Source organism: Scardinius erythrophthalmus, assembly GCF_964197995.2.
Source record: "Scardinius erythrophthalmus genome assembly, chromosome: 8".
Lineage (NCBI taxonomy): Eukaryota > Metazoa > Chordata > Actinopteri > Cypriniformes > Leuciscidae > Scardinius > Scardinius erythrophthalmus.
Window position 1 is genome coordinate 48,978,825 of NC_138228.1, and position 21,401 is coordinate 49,000,225.

At 48.5% G+C, this 21,401-nt stretch overlaps 1 protein-coding gene across 2 annotated transcripts in view; it reads right to left on the minus strand.

The window, feature by feature from the left end:
- The window catches only part of ppfia1 (PTPRF interacting protein alpha 1), a 119,720-nt gene that overhangs the window by 91,689 nt on the left and 6,630 nt on the right, over positions 1-21,401 (minus strand). For both annotated transcript variants that reach the window (XM_081372567.1, XM_081372568.1), the window contains exons 2-5: positions 19,887-20,147; positions 7,082-7,183; positions 3,778-3,942; positions 3,625-3,699 (exon numbers count right to left, since the gene is read on the minus strand). In XM_081372567.1, coding sequence (XP_081228693.1) covers positions 3,625-3,699; positions 3,778-3,942; positions 7,082-7,183; positions 19,887-20,147 — 603 coding nt within the window. The remainder of the gene's footprint in view (positions 1-3,624; positions 3,700-3,777; positions 3,943-7,081; positions 7,184-19,886; positions 20,148-21,401) is intronic.

Below are 21,401 nucleotides of genomic sequence, written 5' to 3' on the forward strand. Positions count from 1 at the left end.
TTATAGGCAAACACTAGGGGTGTAACGATACACCAATGCCACGGTTCGGTTCATATCACGGTTTTGGAGCCACGGTTCGGTTCGGTTCGGTTCTGTTTGCTGTGGGGGCAGGGTTCATGGCAGGGCACCACCAGCAATAATAACACTAGATTCACTTTTAACTTAATAAAAACAACAACAACAACAATAATTTAACTTAACTTTATTAATTTTATACATTGGCTTCATGTTTTCTTTAGAGCAGTTAGCACACCCGAGTTAACTAAAATGAAATAGCCTAAATGTCTCCACTGACTAGTCAGAAATAAACTGCACACCTGAGTAGGGTTGCCAACTTCAGAAAAGTAAAATGCGGGACAATTGTGGTTCTTTATAGGAAAATGAGGGACACTCAAAATATTTACTGTATCGCACAATGTACATAATTTCAGTGTCTGCAAACTGTAGTTAAGTATAGGCTATGTTTAAAAGGTTATCAGACAAACACATTTGTATTGCTTAACCTATTTATGTTCAATTTAATTCTAAAAATAATTTTAATGTCATACAAAAAAATATATGTCACATTACAAACAAACCACCATTCAAAATAACCGCATTTATCTGAAATGGAAAGCTTTTTTAACATTATACATAGGCCTACAGTTCAAAAGTTTGAGGTTAAGATTATTTTTTGGGGAAAGTAATTAAAGAAAGTAATTGCCTACTTTTATTCAGCAAGTGACAGTTCATTTATAGTGTTACACAAGCTTTCTATTTCAAATAAATATCTTATGATCTTTACATTCATCAAAGAATCCTGGGGGGGGGGGGAACAAAACCGTTTTAAACAAATAATAATCAGAAATGTTTTGTGAGCATATTATTCCCTCAGGTAGATTACATGTTTTCTTGCGTGGCTGGATGTTGGACTCATGAACAATAATCACGTTGTTTGCATTTGCCAAAAGTGATTTGCCGAAATCAAAACGTGGACAGAGAAAGGGAATTACCGTTAGCGCGAGACGAGTACGGCTTGAAGCGGAAGCGGCCAGACGGCAAAGGATTATGTTCGCAAATCAAACAATGATTAAAAAAAGCTGTGATATGTCATCATATTGGATGATGACAGGTGTCGGTGATCATTCTCAAGATTCGTGATCAGCACTGCTGCTGTTGCTGCTGTATCAATATCAGTCAGTGGTTGTGACCGCAGGGTCTTCAATCACAATATGCCGTGGCGCGGAGTTGCCATCCTGAAGTGCGTATGTAAACTCCCGAGCGTGATCGATCACCCAAATCACGTGACATGCACTTTATTTAGTAAATAATATTATAATAATATTTATTAAAACTACAGCTCTTATTAGTTGTTAAAAGTGTACTCATTAATTACTATTTAATCAAATGTCAAGGAAGAAAAAATTGTTTTGTGACAAAGTGAAGTGAGAGTTGGGCAGCGGGCAGCAGGGGGCGGGGGGCGGGGCGCGTTCGGTTCGACATGAGAGTATCGCGGTTCGAACCGTGGCTGTTGTATCGCGGTTTTTCGGTTCGGTTTGAATATCGTTACACCCCTAGCAAACACCACATAAAAGTGAATGTTGCATCGATGACCCTTTAAAGGAACACTCCACCTCTGGAAAGATGAATGTGTAATTAAAATAGGTCATTTATGTAGAAGAAATGTGAAATTATTTTTGAATTTGGAGCTTTCTAGACTGAGTAAAGCCAGAAAATGTATTTTTGGCTTATGTGGATGAAAGACAACAACTCCCAGAATGCACTTGCTTCGCTGCCCTACGAGGCCTGTTGAAAACAACTACGCAGTTGAAAACAACAAGGCTAGGCTACGAGTGAGTCTCCGTGACGAGTTTGCCCGTGATTTCGAGATAGCCCAAAATGTCCGGGATTCGGCTTTTGCGTTCTACAGTCGCCATTTGAAAGGGTTTGAAAGGGTGGGAACTAGTGCTTGTAGTCTCAACAGAAATCCCCCCCTCTTACACTTCCTCCTACAATGACGCAAAATGACGATTTAGGTAAAAGAGGTAAATACAGATTTCTCTCGTCTCGGGGGAAAATGAGAAAATGTTGCACAACCATTCAATAGTATGACTGGGTTTCTAACATTGCAAAGCTTAATGCAAATGGGTGGAGTGTTCCTTTAACCAGGGTTTCTGCACATTTTTTAAAGTCAAATTTAAGACTTTTTAAGACCTTTTTAAGACCCGAAGAAATCAAAATTAATACCATGCATTAGGGGTGTGTAATATTGACAAAATATGTCTCGATCGATATTTTCAAAGTTTTGAGGGTAATAATTAGATAATAGTAACAAAAATTAACATTTTTTATTAAGGGGTAATATTTGCCATCTTAAATTGATTTCCAGTGGCATTTTCATCTCTATATTGGCATTTGTAGATGTATGCATCACCTTTTATGTCAAATTCTAACATTTAAATTAAATTATATTAGAATAATTACACAATACCACTGTTACCAGTCAAATTAAATCATTAAATCAAAATCCACCTTTGCAGTGCAGAGGTGACACAGTGGCGGCATCAGATCTGGCATTAATATATTTACACTGCATTTACAATTGCATAAATAAAGCTATGAGATTGTTAAATATGAACTGTGATTTCTAATTTTAACATTCTAATTAAAAAGTACTCTAAATGTGAAACTAAAGCTGCCAGTAGGTGGCGGCAAGTCACTGTTTTAATAAGTGAGTTGAGGGAGTCATTCATTCAACCAATTCGTTCAAACGGCTGATTCATTCGGGAAGCAAGTGACTGTTCATTGAATCATTAAATTGATTCGTTCAAAACGCGGATTCCAGTCAAAAACTCATCGCTGTCTGTTGCATTGAGGCTCTGCTATGGCTTCAATTTGAAATTCTCGTCAGCGAAATAAAGGGGAAACAAACAATATTGACAATAGGCTACTGTTTATAAAATTTAAATCACAATGTTAATTTATTGTTAATTACTGTTATATAAATAAATAATCACATTTGCAATTGTGCACGGGAAAACGGAAGTCTTGCTGATGTGATATTGTAGGTCTATGATAACAACATAATATGATATGAGACAAAAACTCATGGGAACATATAGCCTACCTAACGTTATAACTGCACTCATCACGCAGTGAGTACGAGACCAAAGCGATGTCAGCTCGCAGTACATCGTTAAAACAATGATTACAATATCATAATAATAGACAATACACATCGCACACCACTACGAACATAAAGACTGAACTTAGAACTGAACTGACGTTTACCAACTCACTTCTCATTCTCTCCTCCTGTTTCGCGCGTGCAGGTCTGCAGGAGATGGACGTAACGCTGCCGCGAATGACGCGAAATGTCACGTGAACCACAAAGAAAGAATAATAAATAAAAAAAGTACGCTAATTAGATGGTTCTAATTTAGAAAATATTTAGATATGTTTAAGTCAAATTGCCATCTAAAATTTAAGACCTTTCATAAGTAAAAATAAGACTTTTTAAGACTTTTAAAGGCCTTAAATTTTAAAAATCTAATTTAAGACTTTTTAAGACTTTTTAAGGATCCGCGGACACCCTGTTTAACCCAGCCGTGCCGATGCAGAACTGAAAGCATGAGTGAGTCTCACCTCTTTATGTGAGGCGGTCAGCTGTTCCTCCAGCAGACTGCATCTCTCCAGAGCCACTCGCAGACGCTCACGCACCTGAAACACACACACACACACGTGAAGCTCAGCCCACAGCTGCCACAGAACGGCACCTGAGGGTTCCCGATGCGCTACCTTCTCGTCCAGGGCCTTGTGGTGCTCGAAGAGAGACTTGAGGGCCTTGAGCACCTCCACCTCACTGGAGACTCCCGCGGGAGACTGAGCCTGGCGCTTCACTACCGTCATCCTCAGAGAGCGCTCGTGACGAGACACCAGACACTCCAGATGCTCCAGCAGCAACTGAGGGAACAACACACACACACACACATCACACACAACTCCATCTCAGCTGCACTCAGAAATCAAAGGATTTAAACCTTGAACTGAATGTGATGAGAGAGAAACGCTGGCCGTCCAAATAACTGATCATATCAGCCTTAAAATAAACCACCGTTATGAAGAGACTAAAATCAGTTAATGACCGGCTGGTGATGTGAAAACTTGTAACAGACTTCTTGGTGCAGTGAATGGAAAAAGAAAATGGTGCTATGGTAAATTACTGTGATCCACTGAATGAAGAAGTATGAATGCAAAAAAGGCTGATACTCCTAATAAAAGGAGAAAAAATTTTATATACAGTGAATATAACAGTATATATATATATCTAAAATCATTCACACACCCACACAACTCCATTTCCAGAAAAGTTCAAACATTTGGTAAAATGCATTCAAATCAAGAATCTGTGGTTTGTTCAATCTCTTGAACCCGTTTAACTGACAAGTGTACAAAGGAAATATGTTTTCACTGACCAGCTCAATTGTATTTTGTAAATATGAACAAATTTTGATTTTGATGGCTGCAACACAGAGTTGAGACAGAGGCACGTTTCCCATTGTGTCACATCACCTTTCCTATAATCGACACTTTATCATAATTTGAGGAATTGAGAACACACCACACCAACGACTCAGTTTCCTCAGTGTGTTCCGCACGGTTCCGCACAGTTCCGCTGGTCCGGCTGAAATTGGTCCTCGTCGGCTTTTTTCCGGCCGATTCGACATGAATCGGCGTCGGTGAGAGAGAGAACTCTGATTGGCTGTTCAGCTCAGTGAACGAGTCACTGCACGAGAATAATAGCAAAACAGCGAGCAAAGAAGTCAAAACGGTACAGAACGGCTGTTCTAATGTTACTCATCTTACCTGAGTGTTCCTGGGCGAATATTTCAATATTAACGCAGGCGCAGAACGCTGTTCTAGCTGACAGTCGGCTGTAGTTCTCTCGTTCAGGTGCAGCTTTCCCCCGACTCAGGCGACGCGAGGCGACAACACAGTCGTCTTTCACCAGCGCTAGTTCTTTGGCGTCGGTTTGTTGTGTTCCGGGCTTCAGACTTCTGCTCAACAGTCCGTGGTCGTCACTGTCTGACTCTCCATAAATCTGGCCCATCATGTCTCGATGCTCCCTTTCATCTTTGGGCCTGAGACCTCAAGCAGAAGCATGGCCTCATCTGACCACAGCACACGCTTCCACTGTGTGTTAGCCCATCTGAGATGAGCTCGGCCCAGAGAACTCGCCAGCATCTCTGCATTCAGCTGATGTAAGGCTTTCTGCTGTCACAGGGATTCAAGCTGCATTTCTTGATGATGACTGTGTGAAGTGAAAACGGTTTTCTGAAGTCCTCCTGAGCACATGTGGCTGTATTTAACACAGTAGCATGATGGTTTCTAATGCAATACTATGCAATAAAGGTCAAAGGTCATGCACATTCAACTGTTTCCTGTCTTGCCCTACACAGACTGAGATTTCTCTGGATTCCCTGAATCTTTTCACAATATTATATATTGTAGATGGTGTCAGACATCAATCTTTGCAATCTTGCATTGAGAAAGCGATTTTTGAATTGTTTGATGATTCTCTCATGACTTTTGGCACAAAGTGGTGATCCATGACCCATGTTCGCTTGCTAAGATTAGCCGCGTTTCCACTGTCGGGCCAGGGCTTTAAACGGGCCGTGCCGGGCTAATAGACTCGGGCCAATAGCACCGGGCATGCGTTTCCACTGTCGGGCCAGAAGCTCCACAGCGCTTCACTAAAACACGCCCGTAACACGCCTCTGTGGGACAACGTCACACTAACCCATCATTTCACCAACAAATGGAAGTTTTATCAGAAAACTAATCAGAAATCACTGGAAACAGCGTTGAAAACAAACACGATTAAAGCGGCCGTTTGCTAGCTTTTTTGTTTGTTTGTTTAGCAGCTACTTGAATATTTAAAACCCAAGCATCGATGTTTTACCACAGGTTTACAATAAAAAGTGATACATTGATCATAATGAATTAATTTATGTAAAAATTGCACATTAGTCACTCAGAAATAAATTACCGTTAGGTCTATTTCACAAAAGAAAGAGGACACACTTACTTTTTCAGTCGCGTCTGTTTCTTTATCTGGTAACTTAGTTACAGGACATATTTACATCACATTTAGAAAAAATGATAATTTCTACAAATATACGCCATACGACCTGAGGATTAGCACTCTCTCGACTCCCATACAGATATTTTTAGTCAGAGAAACAGGGAAGCTCCCGAAAAAAAAAGTTACTTTATTTTTTGATAGTCCGGTTTAAAGAGACGAGACGTAAGCTATGACAGATAAAATAAAAACATGACTGTGATAGCCTTTAAGATTGGTCTGATTTCTTCAAGCGTTCGCTATGTTTTTTTTTTTACCATGCGTATCTTCAAGCGTTTACTATGTTTACTATGGTAACGGTTAGCGCGCATAGTCTTTTGCATCACAAACAGAAGGCATTCAAACATGAACGCGATTTAAATTATTTTATTTTTAAGTCTTGTATGCTGACAGAATCATCCGGCGCTCCCGTCTCCCAACGGTAAACTCCTCCTCTGTTGGTAACCACTCCTCTAGCCCGAGCTGGCCCGCTTTGGCCCAAGGTATTCGACGGGCCAGAAATCCTGGCCGTTGGCCCCGAGTAAGCCCCGATCAAGCCCCGGAAGTGACAGTGGAAACGCGACTGGCCCTGGCACGCACTAGCACGGCCCGGCCCTGGCCCAACAGTGGAAACGCGGCTATTGAGAAGCTCTTTTACACCCAACAATCCCCTCATATATTACCAGTTCACTGTTTCAAAAGAGTCTAACTGGGTATTATATAATCTTTCCACTTTCATTTTGCCTCCATCTCAACTTTTTTGGAGTGTGTTGCAGCCATCAAAATCATAATTTCTATATTTACAAAACACAATTATGTTGGTCAGTGAAAACATTAGAAATCTTTTCTTTGTACATTTGTCAATTAAAAAAAAGGTTCAAGAGACTTAAACCTCCTTTACTGCATTTAATATATTAATATATATTAATATATATTTTTTGTATGTAACTTCCATAAACTTGTAAAGGTCAGAGAACTCACGCGTGTGTTGTTTCTTTCTGCCTTGAGCTCAGCGATCTCCTCCTCTCGCTCCAGAAGATGCTCACGACACATATTCACTTCCTTTGTAAGAGCAGCAAATTCCTTCAGCGCAAAGAAACACAAAACAACATTAAATGGACTGATGATGATCCTGCTTCAAGGTCCATACTGCAAGATGGTATAGTTATCACCCAGCAGGTTATCAAAGGAGCAAAAGCCTGTTTAAATTGCTATAGGTCTATATTTCACTGTATTGAAGTTAGTTGAGTTAGTCTGAAGCACTTAATATCAAGCATTTTCGGCAGCTCAAGTCGTGCTGCACCTCACTCTGTGACCTCTGCTAGTATTCAATGTGTTTTGTCACTAGAAATGCATTATTCACTGATGTTAATTCATGCAACTGGCAGGAGTTTTCCATGCACAGACCTGATTAATTGGTAATTTGCATAATAATCTTTATAAGACTAAACACATAATATGCACGTAAACACCGTCACCGTTTTCACAGATTCGCGTTTTTGAGGAAATAACGTTTTGTAGAATTTTTCAAAACTTAAAAAAAAATTGCATTTTGAAAAGTAAAAAAAAAAAAGAAGCTATTTCAAAGTTTGCCTTCTCGAGCCAAACACTTTTGTCGTGCAAATGAATGGCCAGAACACATTAAAAGTTTTCTGTTTTCAGTTAAAACGGTGTCGTGTCAGCGGCCCTTAAGTTAATAACTAATTATCTTTGCAATGGAAGTGAATCAATCAAAAACTTACTTTAGCTGGACAATAACTTTATTCTAGAGCTGCTGTAAAGCCTAAACAATCTCTGGTATTTTAATTTCCTTTTATCACTGTAAAGCTGCTTTGAAACAATATGTATTGTTGAAAGCACTATATAAATGAAGGAGACTTGACTTGCTGTAAATTCATCAATTATAGCACAGTTGCTGCAACGACGATCACTGAGCGATGACCCGAGCGGTCACGGGTCCTGACAGACCCAGATTATGACGCTGTGTGACGCGTGTTACCAGTGGCAGTGAGTGTGACGTGTGTTACCAGTGGCAGTGACGTGTGTTACCTGTGGCAGTGAGTGTGACGTGTTACCAGTGTGTTACCAGTGGCAGTGAGTGTGACGTGTTACCAGTGTGTTACCAGTGGCAGTGAGTGTGACGTGTTACCAGTGGCAGTGAGTGTGACGTGTTACCTGTGGCAGTGAGTGTGACGTGTTACCAGTGTGTTACCAGTGGCAGTGAGTGTGACGTGTTACCAGTGTGTTACCAGTGGCAGTGAGTGTGACGTGTTACCAGTGGCAGTGAGTGTGACGTGTTACCAGTGGCAGTGAGTGTGACGCGTGTTACCTGTGGCAGTGACGTGTGTTACCAGTGGCAGTGAGTGTGACGTGTTACCAGTGTGTTACCAGTGGCAGTGAGTGTGACGTGTGTTACCTGCGGCAGTGTGTGACGCGTGTTACCTGTGGCAGTGAATGTGACGTGTGTTACCTGCGGCAGTGTGTGACGTGTGTTACCTGTGGCAGTGTGTGACGTGTGTTACCTGTGGCAGTGTGTGACGTGTGTTACCTGTGGCAGTGTGTGACGTGTGTTACCTGTGGCAGTGAGTGTGACGTGTTACCAGTGTGTTACCAGTGGCAGTGTGTGACGTGTGTTACCTGTGGCAGTGAGTGTGACGCGTGTTACCTGTGGCAGTGTGTGACGTGTGTTACCAGTGGCAGTGAGTGTGACGTGTGTTACCTGTGGCAGTGTGTGACGTGTGTTACCAGTGGCAGTGAGTGTGACGTGTGTTACCTGTGGCAGTGTGTGACGTGTGTTACCAGTGGCAGTGAGTGTGACGTGTGTTACCTGTGGCAGTGAGTGTGACGCGTTACCTGTGGCAGTGTGTGACGCGTTACCTGTGGCAGTGCGTGTGACGTGTGTTACCTGTGGCAGTGTGTGACGTGTGTTACCAGTGGCAGTGTGTGACGTGTGTTACCTGTGGCAGTGAGTGTGACGTGTTACCAGTGTGTTACCAGTGGCAGTGTGTGACGTGTGTTACCTGTGGCAGTGTGTGAAGTGTGTTACCTGTGGCAGTGCGTGTGACGTGTGTTACCTGTGGCAGTGCGTGTGACGCGTGTTACCTGTGGCAGTGAGTGTGACGCGTGTTACCTGTGGCAGTGTGTGACGTGTGTTACCTGTGGCAGTGCGTGTGACGCGTGTTACCTGTGGCAGTGCGTGTGACGTGTGTTACCTGTGGCAGTGTGTGACGTGTGTTACCAGTGGCAGTGCGTGTGACGCGTGTTACCTGTGGCAGTGAGTGTGACGTGTGTTACCTGTGGCAGTGTGTGAAGTGTGTTACCTGTGGCAGTGTGTGACGTGTGTTACCTGTGGCAGTGAGTGTGACGCGTGTTACCTGTGGCAGTGTGTGACGCGTGTTACCTGTGGCAGTGAGTGTGACGTGTTACCAGTGTGTTACCAGTGGCAGTGTGTGACGTGTGTTACCTGTGGCAGTGTGTGAAGTGTGTTACCTGTGGCAGTGAGTGTGACGTGTGTTACCTGTGGCAGTGTGTGAAGTGTGTTACCTGTGGCAGTGAGTGTGACGTGTGTTACCTGTGGCAGTGTGTGAAGTGTGTTACCTGTGGCAGTGTGTGACGTGTGTTACCAGTGGCAGTGTGTGACGTGTGTTACCTGTGGCAGTGAGTGTGACGTGTTACCAGTGTGTTACCAGTGGCAGTGTGTGACGTGTGTTACCTGTGGCAGTGTGTGAAGTGTGTTACCTGTGGCAGTGCGTGTGACGTGTGTTACCTGTGGCAGTGCGTGTGACGCGTGTTACCTGTGGCAGTGAGTGTGACGCGTGTTACCTGTGGCAGTGTGTGACGTGTGTTACCTGTGGCAGTGAGTGTGACGCGTGTTACCTGTGGCAGTGCGTGTGACGTGTGTTACCTGTGGCAGTGTGTGACGTGTGTTACCAGTGGCAGTGCGTGTGACGCGTGTTACCTGTGGCAGTGAGTGTGACGTGTGTTACCTGTGGCAGTGTGTGACGCGTGTTACCTGTGGCAGTGTGTGACGCGTGTTACCTGTGGCAGTGTGTGACGCGTGTTACCTGTGGCAGTGAGTGTGACGTGTTACCAGTGTGTTACCAGTGGCAGTGTGTGACGTGTGTTACCTGTGGCAGTGTGTGAAGTGTGTTACCTGTGGCAGTGCGTGTGACGCGTGTTACCTGTGGCAGTGTGTGACGCGTGTTACCTGTGGCAGTGAGTGTGACGTGTTACCAGTGTGTTACCAGTGGCAGTGTGTGACGTGTGTTACCTGTGGCAGTGTGTGAAGTGTGTTACCTGTGGCAGTGTGTGTGACGTGTGTTACCTGTGGCAGTGGGTGTGACGTGTGTTACCTGTGGCAGTGTGTGAAGTGTGTTACCTGTGGCAGTGCGTGTGACGTGTGTTACCAGTGGCAGTGTGTGACGTGTTACCAGTGTGTTACCAGTGGCAGTGAGTGTGACGTGTGTTACCTGTGGCAGTGCGTGTGACGCGTGTTACCTGTGGCAGTGAGTGTGACGCGTGTTACCTGTGGCAGTGAGTGTGACGCGTGTTACCTGTGGCAGTGAGTGTGACGCGTGTTACCTGTGGCAGTGCGTGTGACGTGTGTTACCTGTGGCAGTGTGTGACGTGTGTTACCAGTGGCAGTGCGTGTGACGCGTGTTACCAGTGGCAGTGTGTGACGTGTGTTACCTGTGGCAGTGTGTGAAGTGTGTTACCTGTGGCAGTGCGTGTGACGCGTGTTACCTGTGGCAGTGTGTGACGCGTGTTACCTGTGGCAGTGAGTGTGACGTGTTACCAGTGTGTTACCAGTGGCAGTGTGTGACGTGTGTTACCTGTGGCAGTGTGTGAAGTGTGTTACCTGTGGCAGTGCGTGTGACGCGTGTTACCTGTGGCAGTGTGTGACGCGTGTTACCTGTGGCAGTGAGTGTGACGTGTTACCAGTGTGTTACCAGTGGCAGTGTGTGACGTGTGTTACCTGTGGCAGTGTGTGAAGTGTGTTACCTGTGGCAGTGTGTGTGACGTGTGTTACCTGTGGCAGTGGGTGTGACGTGTGTTACCTGTGGCAGTGTGTGAAGTGTGTTACCTGTGGCAGTGTGTGTGACGTGTGTTACCTGTGGCAGTGAGTGTGACGCGTGTTACCTGTGGCAGTGCGTGTGACGTGTGTTACCTGTGGCAGTGTGTGACGTGTGTTACCAGTGGCAGTGCGTGTGACGCGTGTTACCAGTGGCAGTGTGTGACGTGTGTTACCTGTGGCAGTGTGTGAAGTGTGTTACCTGTGGCAGTGCGTGTGACGCGTGTTACCTGTGGCAGTGTGTGACGCGTGTTACCTGTGGCAGTGAGTGTGACGTGTTACCAGTGTGTTACCAGTGGCAGTGTGTGACGTGTGTTACCTGTGGCAGTGTGTGAAGTGTGTTACCTGTGGCAGTGTGTGTGACGTGTGTTACCTGTGGCAGTGGGTGTGACGTGTGTTACCTGTGGCAGTGCGTGTGACGTGTGTTACCAGTGGCAGTGTGTGACGTGTTACCAGTGTGTTACCAGTGGCAGTGAGTGTGACGTGTGTTACCTGTGGCAGTGCGTGTGACGCGTGTTACCTGTGGCAGTGCGTGTGACGCGTGTTACCTGTGGCAGTGAGTGTGACGCGTGTTACCTGTGGCAGTGCGTGTGACGTGTGTTACCTGTGGCAGTGTGTGACGTGTGTCACCAGTGGCAGTGCGTGTGACGCGTGTTACCAGTGGCAGTGTGTGACGTGTGTTACCTGTGGCAGTGTGTGACGTGTGTTACCTGTGGCAGTGCGTGTGACGCGTGTTACCTGTGGCAGTGTGTGACGCGTGTTACCTGTGGCAGTGTGTGACGCGTGTTACCTGTGGCAGTGAGTGTGACGTGTTACCAGTGTGTTACCAGTGGCAGTGTGTGACGTGTGTTACCTGTGGCAGTGTGTGAAGTGTGTTACCTGTGGCAGTGCGTGTGACGCGTGTTACCTGTGGCAGTGTGTGACGCGTGTTACCTGTGGCAGTGAGTGTGACGTGTTACCAGTGTGTTACCAGTGGCAGTGTGTGACGTGTGTTACCTGTGGCAGTGTGTGAAGTGTGTTACCTGTGGCAGTGTGTGTGACGTGTGTTACCTGTGGCAGTGGGTGTGACGTGTGTTACCTGTGGCAGTGTGTGAAGTGTGTTACCTGTGGCAGTGCGTGTGACGTGTGTTACCAGTGGCAGTGTGTGACGTGTTACCAGTGTGTTACCAGTGGCAGTGAGTGTGACGTGTGTTACCTGTGGCAGTGCGTGTGACGCGTGTTACCTGTGGCAGTGAGTGTGACGCGTGTTACCTGTGGCAGTGTGTGACGCGTGTTACCTGTGGCAGTGAGTGTGACGTGTTACCAGTGTGTTACCAGTGGCAGTGTGTGACGTGTGTTACCTGTGGCAGTGTGTGAAGTGTGTTACCTGTGGCAGTGTGTGTGACGTGTGTTACCTGTGGCAGTGTGTGTGACGTGTGTTACCTGTGGCAGTGTGTGACGCGTGTTACCTGTGGCAGTGTGTGTGACGCGTGTTACCAGTGGCAGTGCGTGTGACGCGTGTTACCAGTGGCAGTGTGTGACGTGTTACCAGTGTGTTACCAGTGGCAGTGAGTGTGACGTGTGTTACCTGTGGCAGTGTGTGACGCGTGTTACCTGTGGCAGTGTGTGAAGTGTGTTACCAGTGGCAGTGCGTGTGACGCGTGTTACCAGTGTGTTACCAGTGGCAGTGTGTGACGTGTTACCAGTGTGTTACCAGTGGCAGTGAGTGTGACGTGTGTTACCTGCGGCAGTGTGTGACGCGTGTTACCTGTGGCAGTGTGTGACGTGTGTTACCTGTGGCAGTGTGTGACGTGTGTTACCTGTGGCAGTGTGTGACGTGTGTTACCTGTGGCAGTGTGTGACGTGTGTTACCTGTGGCAGTGAGTGTGACGCGTGTTACCTGCGGCAGTGTGTGACGTGTGTTACCTGTGGCAGTGTGTGACGTGTGTTACCTGTGGCAGTGTGTGACGTGTGTTACCTGTGGCAGTGTGTGACGTGTGTTACCTGTGGCAGTGTGTGACGTGTGTTACCTGTGGCAGTGAGTGTGGCAGTGTGTGACGTGTGTTACCTGTGGCAGTGAGTGTGACGTGTGTTACCTGTGGCAGTGAGTGTGACGTGTGTTACCTGCGGCAGTGTGTGACGTGTGTTACCTGTGGCAGTGTGTGACGTGTGTTACCTGTGGCAGTGTGTGACGTGTGTTACCTGTGGCAGTGTGTGACGTGTGTTACCTGTGGCAGTGAGTGTGACGTGTTACCAGTGTGTTACCAGTGGCAGTGTGTGACGTGTGTTACCTGTGGCAGTGAGTGTGACGCGTGTTACCTGTGGCAGTGTGTGACGTGTGTTACCAGTGGCAGTGCGTGTGACGCGTGTTACCTGTGGCAGTGCGTGTGACGTGTGTTACCTGTGGCAGTGACGTGTGTTACCAGTGGCAGTGACGTGTGTTACCAGTGGCAGTGAGTGTGACGTGTTACCAGTGTGTTACCAGTGGCAGTGAGTGTGACGTGTGTTACCTGTGGCAGTGTGTGACGCGTGTTACCTGTGGCAGTGAGTGTGACGTGTGTTACCTGCGGCAGTGTGTGACGTGTGTTACCTGTGGCAGTGTGTGACGTGTGTTACCTGTGGCAGTGTGTGACGTGTGTTACCTGTGGCAGTGTGTGACGTGTGTTACCTGTGGCAGTGTGTGACGTGTTACCTGTGGCAGTGCGTGACGTGTGTTACCTGTGGCAGTGTGTGACGTGTGTTACCTGTGGCAGTGAGTGTGACGTGTTACCAGTGTGTTACCAGTGGCAGTGTGTGACGTGTTACCTGTGGCAGTGTGTGACGTGTGTTACCTGTGGCAGTGTGTGACGTGTGTTACCTGTGGCAGTGAGTGTGACGTGTTACCAGTGTGTTACCAGTGGCAGTGTGTGACGTGTGTTACCTGTGGCAGTGAGTGTGACGCGTGTTACCTGTGGCAGTGTGTGACGCGTGTTACCAGTGGCAGTGAGTGTGACGTGTGTTACCTGTGGCAGTGAGTGTGACGCGTTACCTGTGGCAGTGAGTGTGACGCGTGTTACCTGTGGCAGTGTGTGACGCGTTACCTGTGGCAGTGCGTGTGACGTGTGTTACCTGTGGCAGTGTGTGACGTGTGTTACCAGTGGCAGTGTGTGACGTGTTACCAGTGTGTTACCAGTGGCAGTGTGTGACGTGTGTTACCTGTGGCAGTGCGTGTGACGTGTTACCAGTGTGTTACCAGTGGCAGTGTGTGACGTGTGTTACCTGTGGCAGTGAGTGTGACGTGTTACCAGTGTGTTACCAGTGGCAGTGTGTGACGTGTGTTACCTGTGGCAGTGCGTGTGACGCGTGTTACCTGTGGCAGTGAGTGTGACGCGTGTTACCTGTGGCAGTGTGTGACGCGTGTTACCTGTGGCAGTGAGTGTGACGTGTTACCAGTGTGTTACCAGTGTGTTACCAGTGGCAGTGTGTGACGTGTGTTACCTGTGGCAGTGCGTGTGACGCGTGTTACCTGTGGCAGTGAGTGTGACGTGTGTTACCTGTGGCAGTGTGTGACGTGTGTTACCTGTGGCAGTGTGTGACGTGTGTTACCTGTGGCAGTGTGTGACGTGTGTTACCTGTGGCAGTGAGTGTGACGCGTGTTACCTGCGGCAGTGTGTGACGTGTGTTACCTGTGGCAGTGTGTGACGTGTGTTACCTGTGGCAGTGTGTGACGTGTGTTACCTGTGGCAGTGTGTGACGTGTGTTACCTGTGGCAGTGTGTGACGTGTGTTACCTGTGGCAGTGAGTGTGACGTGTGTTACCTGTGGCAGTGAGTGTGACGTGTGTTACCTGCGGCAGTGTGTGACGTGTGTTACCTGTGGCAGTGTGTGACGTGTGTTACCTGTGGCAGTGTGTGACGTGTGTTACCTGTGGCAGTGTGTGACGTGTGTTACCTGTGGCAGTGAGTGTGACGTGTTACCAGTGTGTTACCAGTGGCAGTGTGTGACGTGTGTTACCTGTGGCAGTGAGTGTGACGCGTGTTACCTGTGGCAGTGTGTGACGTGTGTTACCAGTGGCAGTGCGTGTGACGCGTGTTACCTGTGGCAGTGCGTGTGACGTGTGTTACCTGTGGCAGTGACGTGTGTTACCAGTGGCAGTGACGTGTGTTACCAGTGGCAGTGAGTGTGACGTGTTACCAGTGTGTTACCAGTGGCAGTGAGTGTGACGTGTGTTACCTGTGGCAGTGTGTGACGTGTGTTACCTGTGGCAGTGTGTGACGTGTGTTACCTGTGGCAGTGAGTGTGACGTGTTACCAGTGTGTTACCAGTGGCAGTGTGTGACGTGTGTTACCTGTGGCAGTGAGTGTGACGCGTGTTACCTGTGGCAGTGTGTGACGCGTGTTACCAGTGGCAGTGAGTGTGACGTGTGTTACCTGTGGCAGAGAGTGTGACGCGTTACCTGTGGCAGTGAGTGTGACGCGTGTTACCTGTGGCAGTGTGTGACGCGTTACCTGTGGCAGTGCGTGTGACGTGTGTTACCTGTGGCAGTGTGTGACGTGTGTTACCAGTGGCAGTGTGTGACGTGTGTTACCTGTGGCAGTGAGTGTGACGTGTTACCAGTGTGTTACCAGTGGCAGTGTGTGACGTGTGTTACCTGTGGCAGTGCGTGTGACGTGTGTTACCTGTGGCAGTGACGTGTGTTACCAGTGGCAGTGACGTGTGTTACCAGTGGCAGTGAGTGTGACGTGTTACCAGTGTGTTACCAGTGGCAGTGCGTGTGACGCGTGTTACCTGTGGCAGTGCGTGTGACGTGTGTTACCTGTGGCAGTGACGTGTGTTACCAGTGGCAGTGACGTGTGTTACCAGTGGCAGTGAGTGTGACGTGTTACCAGTGTGTTACCAGTGGCAGTGAGTGTGACGTGTGTTACCTGTGGCAGTGTGTGACGTGTGTTACCTGTGGCAGTGAGTGTGACGTGTTACCAGTGTGTTACCAGTGGCAGTGTGTGACGTGTGTTACCTGTGGCAGTGAGTGTGACGCGTGTTACCTGTGGCAGTGTGTGACGCGTGTTACCAGTGGCAGTGAGTGTGACGTGTGTTACCTGTGGCAGTGAGTGTGACGCGTTACCTGTGGCAGTGAGTGTGACGCGTGTTACCTGTGGCAGTGTGTGACGCGTTACCTGTGGCAGTGCGTGTGACGTGTGTTACCTGTGGCAGTGTGTGACGTGTGTTACCAGTGGCAGTGTGTGACGTGTGTTACCTGTGGCAGTGAGTGTGACGTGTTACCAGTGTGTTACCAGTGGCAGTGTGTGACGTGTGTTACCTGTGGCAGTGCGTGTGACGCGTGTTACCTGTGGCAGTGAGTGTGACGCGTGTTACCTGTGGCAGTGTGTGACGCGTGTTACCTGTGGCAGTGAGTGTGACGTGTTACCAGTGTGTTACCAGTGGCAGTGTGTGACGTGTGTTACCTGTGGCAGTGCGTGTGACGCGTGTTACCTGTGGCAGTGAGTGTGACGCGTGTTACCTGTGGCAGTGTGTGACGCGTGTTACCTGTGGCAGTGAGTGTGACGTGTTACCAGTGTGTTACCAGTGGCAGTGTGTGACGCGTGTTACCTGTGGCAGTGTGTGACGCGTGTTACCTGTGGCAGTGAGTGTGACGTGTTACCAGTGTGTTACCAGTGGCAGTGTGTGAAGTGTGTTACCTGTGGCAGTGTGTGTGACGTGTGTTACCTGTGGCAGTGTGTGTGACGTGTGTTACCTGTGGCAGTGTGTGAAGTGTGTTACCTGTGGCAGTGCGTGTGACGTGTGTTACCAGTGGCAGTGTGTGACGTGTTACCAGTGTGTTACCAGTGGCAGTGAGTGTGACGTGTGTTACCTGTGGCAGTGTGTGACGCGTGTTACCTGTGGCAGTGTGTGTGACGCGTGTTACCAGTGGCAGTGTGTGTGACGCGTGTTACCAGTGGCAGTGTGTGACGTGTTACCAGTGTGTTACCAGTGGCAGTGAGTGTGACGTGTGTTACCTGTGGCAGTGTGTGACGTGTGTTACCAGTGGCAGTGTGTGACGTGTGTTACCTGTGGCAGTGAGTGTGACGTGTTACCAGTGTGTTACCAGTGGCAGTGTGTGACGTGTGTTACCTGTGGCAGTGCGTGTGACGCGTGTTACCTGTGGCAGTGAGTGTGACGCGTGTTACCTGTGGCAGTGTGTGACGCGTGTTACCTGTGGCAGTGAGTGTGACGTGTTACCAGTGTGTTACCAGTGGCAGTGTGTGACGTGTGTTACCTGTGGCAGTGTGTGAAGTGTGTTACCTGTGGCAGTGTGTGTGACGTGTGTTACCTGTGGCAGTGTGTGTGACGTGTGTTACCTGTGGCAGTGTGTGAAGTGTGTTACCTGTGGCAGTGCGTGTGACGTGTGTTACCAGTGGCAGTGTGTGACGTGTTACCAGTGTGTTACCAGTGGCAGTGAGTGTGACGTGTGTTACCTGTGGCAGTGTGTGACGCGTGTTACCTGTGGCAGTGTGTGTGACGCGTGTTACCAGTGGCAGTGCGTGTGACGCGTGTTACCAGTGGCAGTGTGTGACGTGTTACCAGTGTGTTACCAGTGGCAGTGAGTGTGACGTGTGTTACCTGTGGCAGTGTGTGACGTGTTACCAGTGTGTTACCAGTGGCAGTGTGTGACGCGTGTTACCTGTGGCAGTGTGTGAAGTGTGTTACCAGTGGCAGTGCGTGTGACGTGTTACCAGTGTGTTACCAGTGGCAGTGTGTGACGTGTTACCAGTGTGTTACCAGTGGCAGTGAGTGTGACGTGTGTTACCTGCGGCAGTGTGTGACGCGTGTTACCTGTGGCAGTGTGTGACGCGTGTTACCTGTGGCAGTGTGTGACGCGTGTTACCTGTGGCAGTGTGTGACGTGTGTTACCTGTGGCAGTGTGTGACGTGTGTTACCTGTGGCAGTGAGTGTGACGTGTGTTACCTGCGGCAGTGTGTGACGTGTGTTACCTGTGGCAGTGTGTGACGTGTGTTACCTGTGGCAGTGTGTGACGTGTGTTACCTGTGGCAGTGTGTGACGTGTGTTACCTGTGGCAGTGTGTGACGTGTGTTACCTGTGGCAGTGAGTGTGACGTGTTACCAGTGTGTTACCAGTGGCAGTGAGTGTGACGTGTTACCAGTGTGTTACCTGTGGCAGTGAGTGTGACGTGTTACCAGTGTGTTACCAGTGGCAGTGTGTGACGTGTGTTACCAGTGGCAGTGCGTGTGACGCGTGTTACCTGTGGCAGTGCGTGTGACGTGTGTTACCTGTGGCAGTGTGTGACGTGTGTTACCAGTGGCAGTGAGTGTGACGTGTGTTACCTGTGGCAGTGTGTGACGTGTGTTACCAGTGGCAGTGAGTGTGATGTGTGTTACCTGTGGCAGTGCGTGTGACGTGTGTTACCTGTGGCAGTGTGTGACGTGTGTTACCAGTGGCAGTGAGTGTGACGTGTGTTACCTGTGGCAGTGTGTGACGTGTGTTACCAGTGGCAGTGAGTGTGATGTGTGTTACCTGTGGCAGTGCGTGTGACGTGTGTTACCTGTGGCAGTGTGTGACGTGTGTTACCAGTGGCAGTGAGTGTGACGTGTGTTACCTGTGGCAGTGTGTGACGTGTGTTACCAGTGGCAGTGAGTGTGATGTGTGTTACCTGTGGCAGTGTGTGACGTGTGTTACCTGTGGCAGTGTGTGACGTGTGTTACCAGTGGCAGTGAGTGTGACGTGTGTTACCTGTGGCAGTGTGTGACGTGTGTTACCTGTGGCAGTGAGTGTGACGTGTTACCAGTGTGTTACCAGTGGCAGTGAGTGTGACGTGTTACCAGTGTGTTACCAGTGGCAGTGAGTGTGACGTGTTACCAGTGTGTTACCTGTGGCAGTGAGTGTGACGTGTGTTACCTGTGGCAGTGAGTGTGACGTGTGTTACCTGTGGCAGTGAGTGTGACGCGTGTTACCTGTGGCAGTGAGTGTGACGTGTTACCAGTGTGTTACCAGTGGCAGTGAGTGTGACGTGTTACCAGTGTGTTACCTGTGGCAGTGAGTGTGACGTGTGTTACCTGTGGCAGTGAGTGTGACGTGTTACCAGTGTGTTACCAGTGGCAGTGTGTGACGTGTGTTACCAGTGGCAGTGCGTGTGACGCGTGTTACCTGTGGCAGTGCGTGTGACGTGTGTTACCTGTGGCAGTGTGTGACGTGTGTTACCAGTGGCAGTGAGTGTGACGTGTGTTACCTGTGGCAGTGTGTGACGTGTGTTACCAGTGGCAGTGAGTGTGATGTGTGTTACCTGTGGCAGTGCGTGTGACGTGTGTTACCTGTGGCAGTGTGTGACGTGTGTTACCAGTGGCAGTGAGTGTGACGTGTGTTACCTGTGGCAGTGTGTGACGTGTGTTACCAGTGGCAGTGAGTGTGATGTGTGTTACCTGTGGCAGTGTGTGACGTGTGTTACCTGTGGCAGTGTGTGACGTGTGTTACCAGTGGCAGTGAGTGTGACGTGTGTTACCTGTGGCAGTGAGTGTGACGTGTGTTACCTGTGGCAGTGTGTGACGTATGTTACCTGTGGCAGTGCGTGTGACGTGTGTTACCTGTGGCAGTGTGTGACGTGTGTTACCTGTGGCAGTGAGTGTGACGTGTGTTACCTGTGGCAGTGTGTGACGTGTGTTACCTGTGGCAGTGCGTGTGACGTGTGTTACCTGTGGCAGTGCGTGTGACGTGTGTTACCTGTGGCAGTGTGTGTGACGTGTGTTACCTGTGGCAGTGCGCTGTTGAGCTGTCTCTGCAGGGAGTCTCTGTCGTGGCTGATCTCGTGGAGTTTGCTCTGCGTCACACACAGGTTCTCCTGTGTCTCTCGGAGTGTGTCCAGCAGTCGATCTCTCTCCTCCAGCATAGACACCATCAGAGATTCAAAGTGACCCTCGGAGTCCGTCTGTCCGGGAGAGCCGGAACCCAGAGCGCCTCCGTTCCCACCGACCTCCGCCTCGCTGATGGTGGGCATCACCTCGCACATCATCTACACACACACCAGAGCATTAACAGTAACGAAAAGAAGGTCGGATCAGTAACAGACAGAAAATCAGAGCAGTAACGGACAGAAGATCAGATCAGTAACGGACAGAAGATCAGATCAGTAACGGACAGAAGATCAGATCAGTAACGGACAGAAGATCAGAGCAGTAACGGACAGAAGATCAGAGCAGTAACGGACAGAAGATCAGATCAGTAACGGACAGAAGATCAGAGCAGTAACGGACAGAAGATCAGATCAGTAACGGACAGAAGATCAGAGCAGTAACGGACAGAAGATCAGAGCAGTAACGGACAGAAGATCAGAGCAGTAACGGACAGAAGATCAGATCAGTAACGGACAGAAGATCAGAGCAGTAACGGACAGAAGATCAGAGCAGTAACGGACAGAAGATCAGATCAGTAACGGACAGAAGATCAGATCAGATCAGTAACGGACAGAAGATCAGATCAGAGCAGTAACGGACAGAAGATCAGATCAGTAACGGACAGAAGATCAGAGCAGTAACGGACAGAAGATCAGATCAGATCAGTAACGGACAGAAGATCAGATCAGTAACGGACAGAAGATCAGATCAGAGCAGTAACGGACAGAAGATCAGATCAGAGCAGTAACGGACAGAAGATCAGAGCAGTAACGGACAGAAGATCAGAGCAGTAACGGACAGAAGATCAGATCAGATCAGTAACGGACAGAAGATCAGAGCAGTAACGGACAGAAGATCAGAGCAGTAACGGACAGAAGATCAGAGCAGTAACGGACAGAAGATCAGAGCAGTAACGGACAGAAGATCAGAGCAGTAACGGACAGAAGATCAGAGCAGTAACGGACAGAAGATCAGAGCAGTAACGGACAGAAGATCAGATCAGTAACGGACAGAAGATCAGATCAGAGCAGTAACGGACAGAAGATCAGATCAGTAACGGACAGAAGATCAGAGAAGTAACGGACAGAAGATCAGATCAGAGCAGTAACGGACAGAAGATCAGATCAGAGCAGTAACGGACAGAAGATCAGAGCAGTAACGGACAGAAGATCAGATCAGATCAGTAACGGACAGAAGATCAGAGCAGTAACGGACAGAAGATCAGAGCAGTAACGGACAGAAGATCAGATCAGTAACGGACAGAAGATCAGATCAGTAACGGACAGAAGATCAGAGCAGTAACGGACAGAAGATCAGATCAGATCAGTAACGGACAGAAGATCAGAGCAGTAACGGACAGAAGATCAGATCAG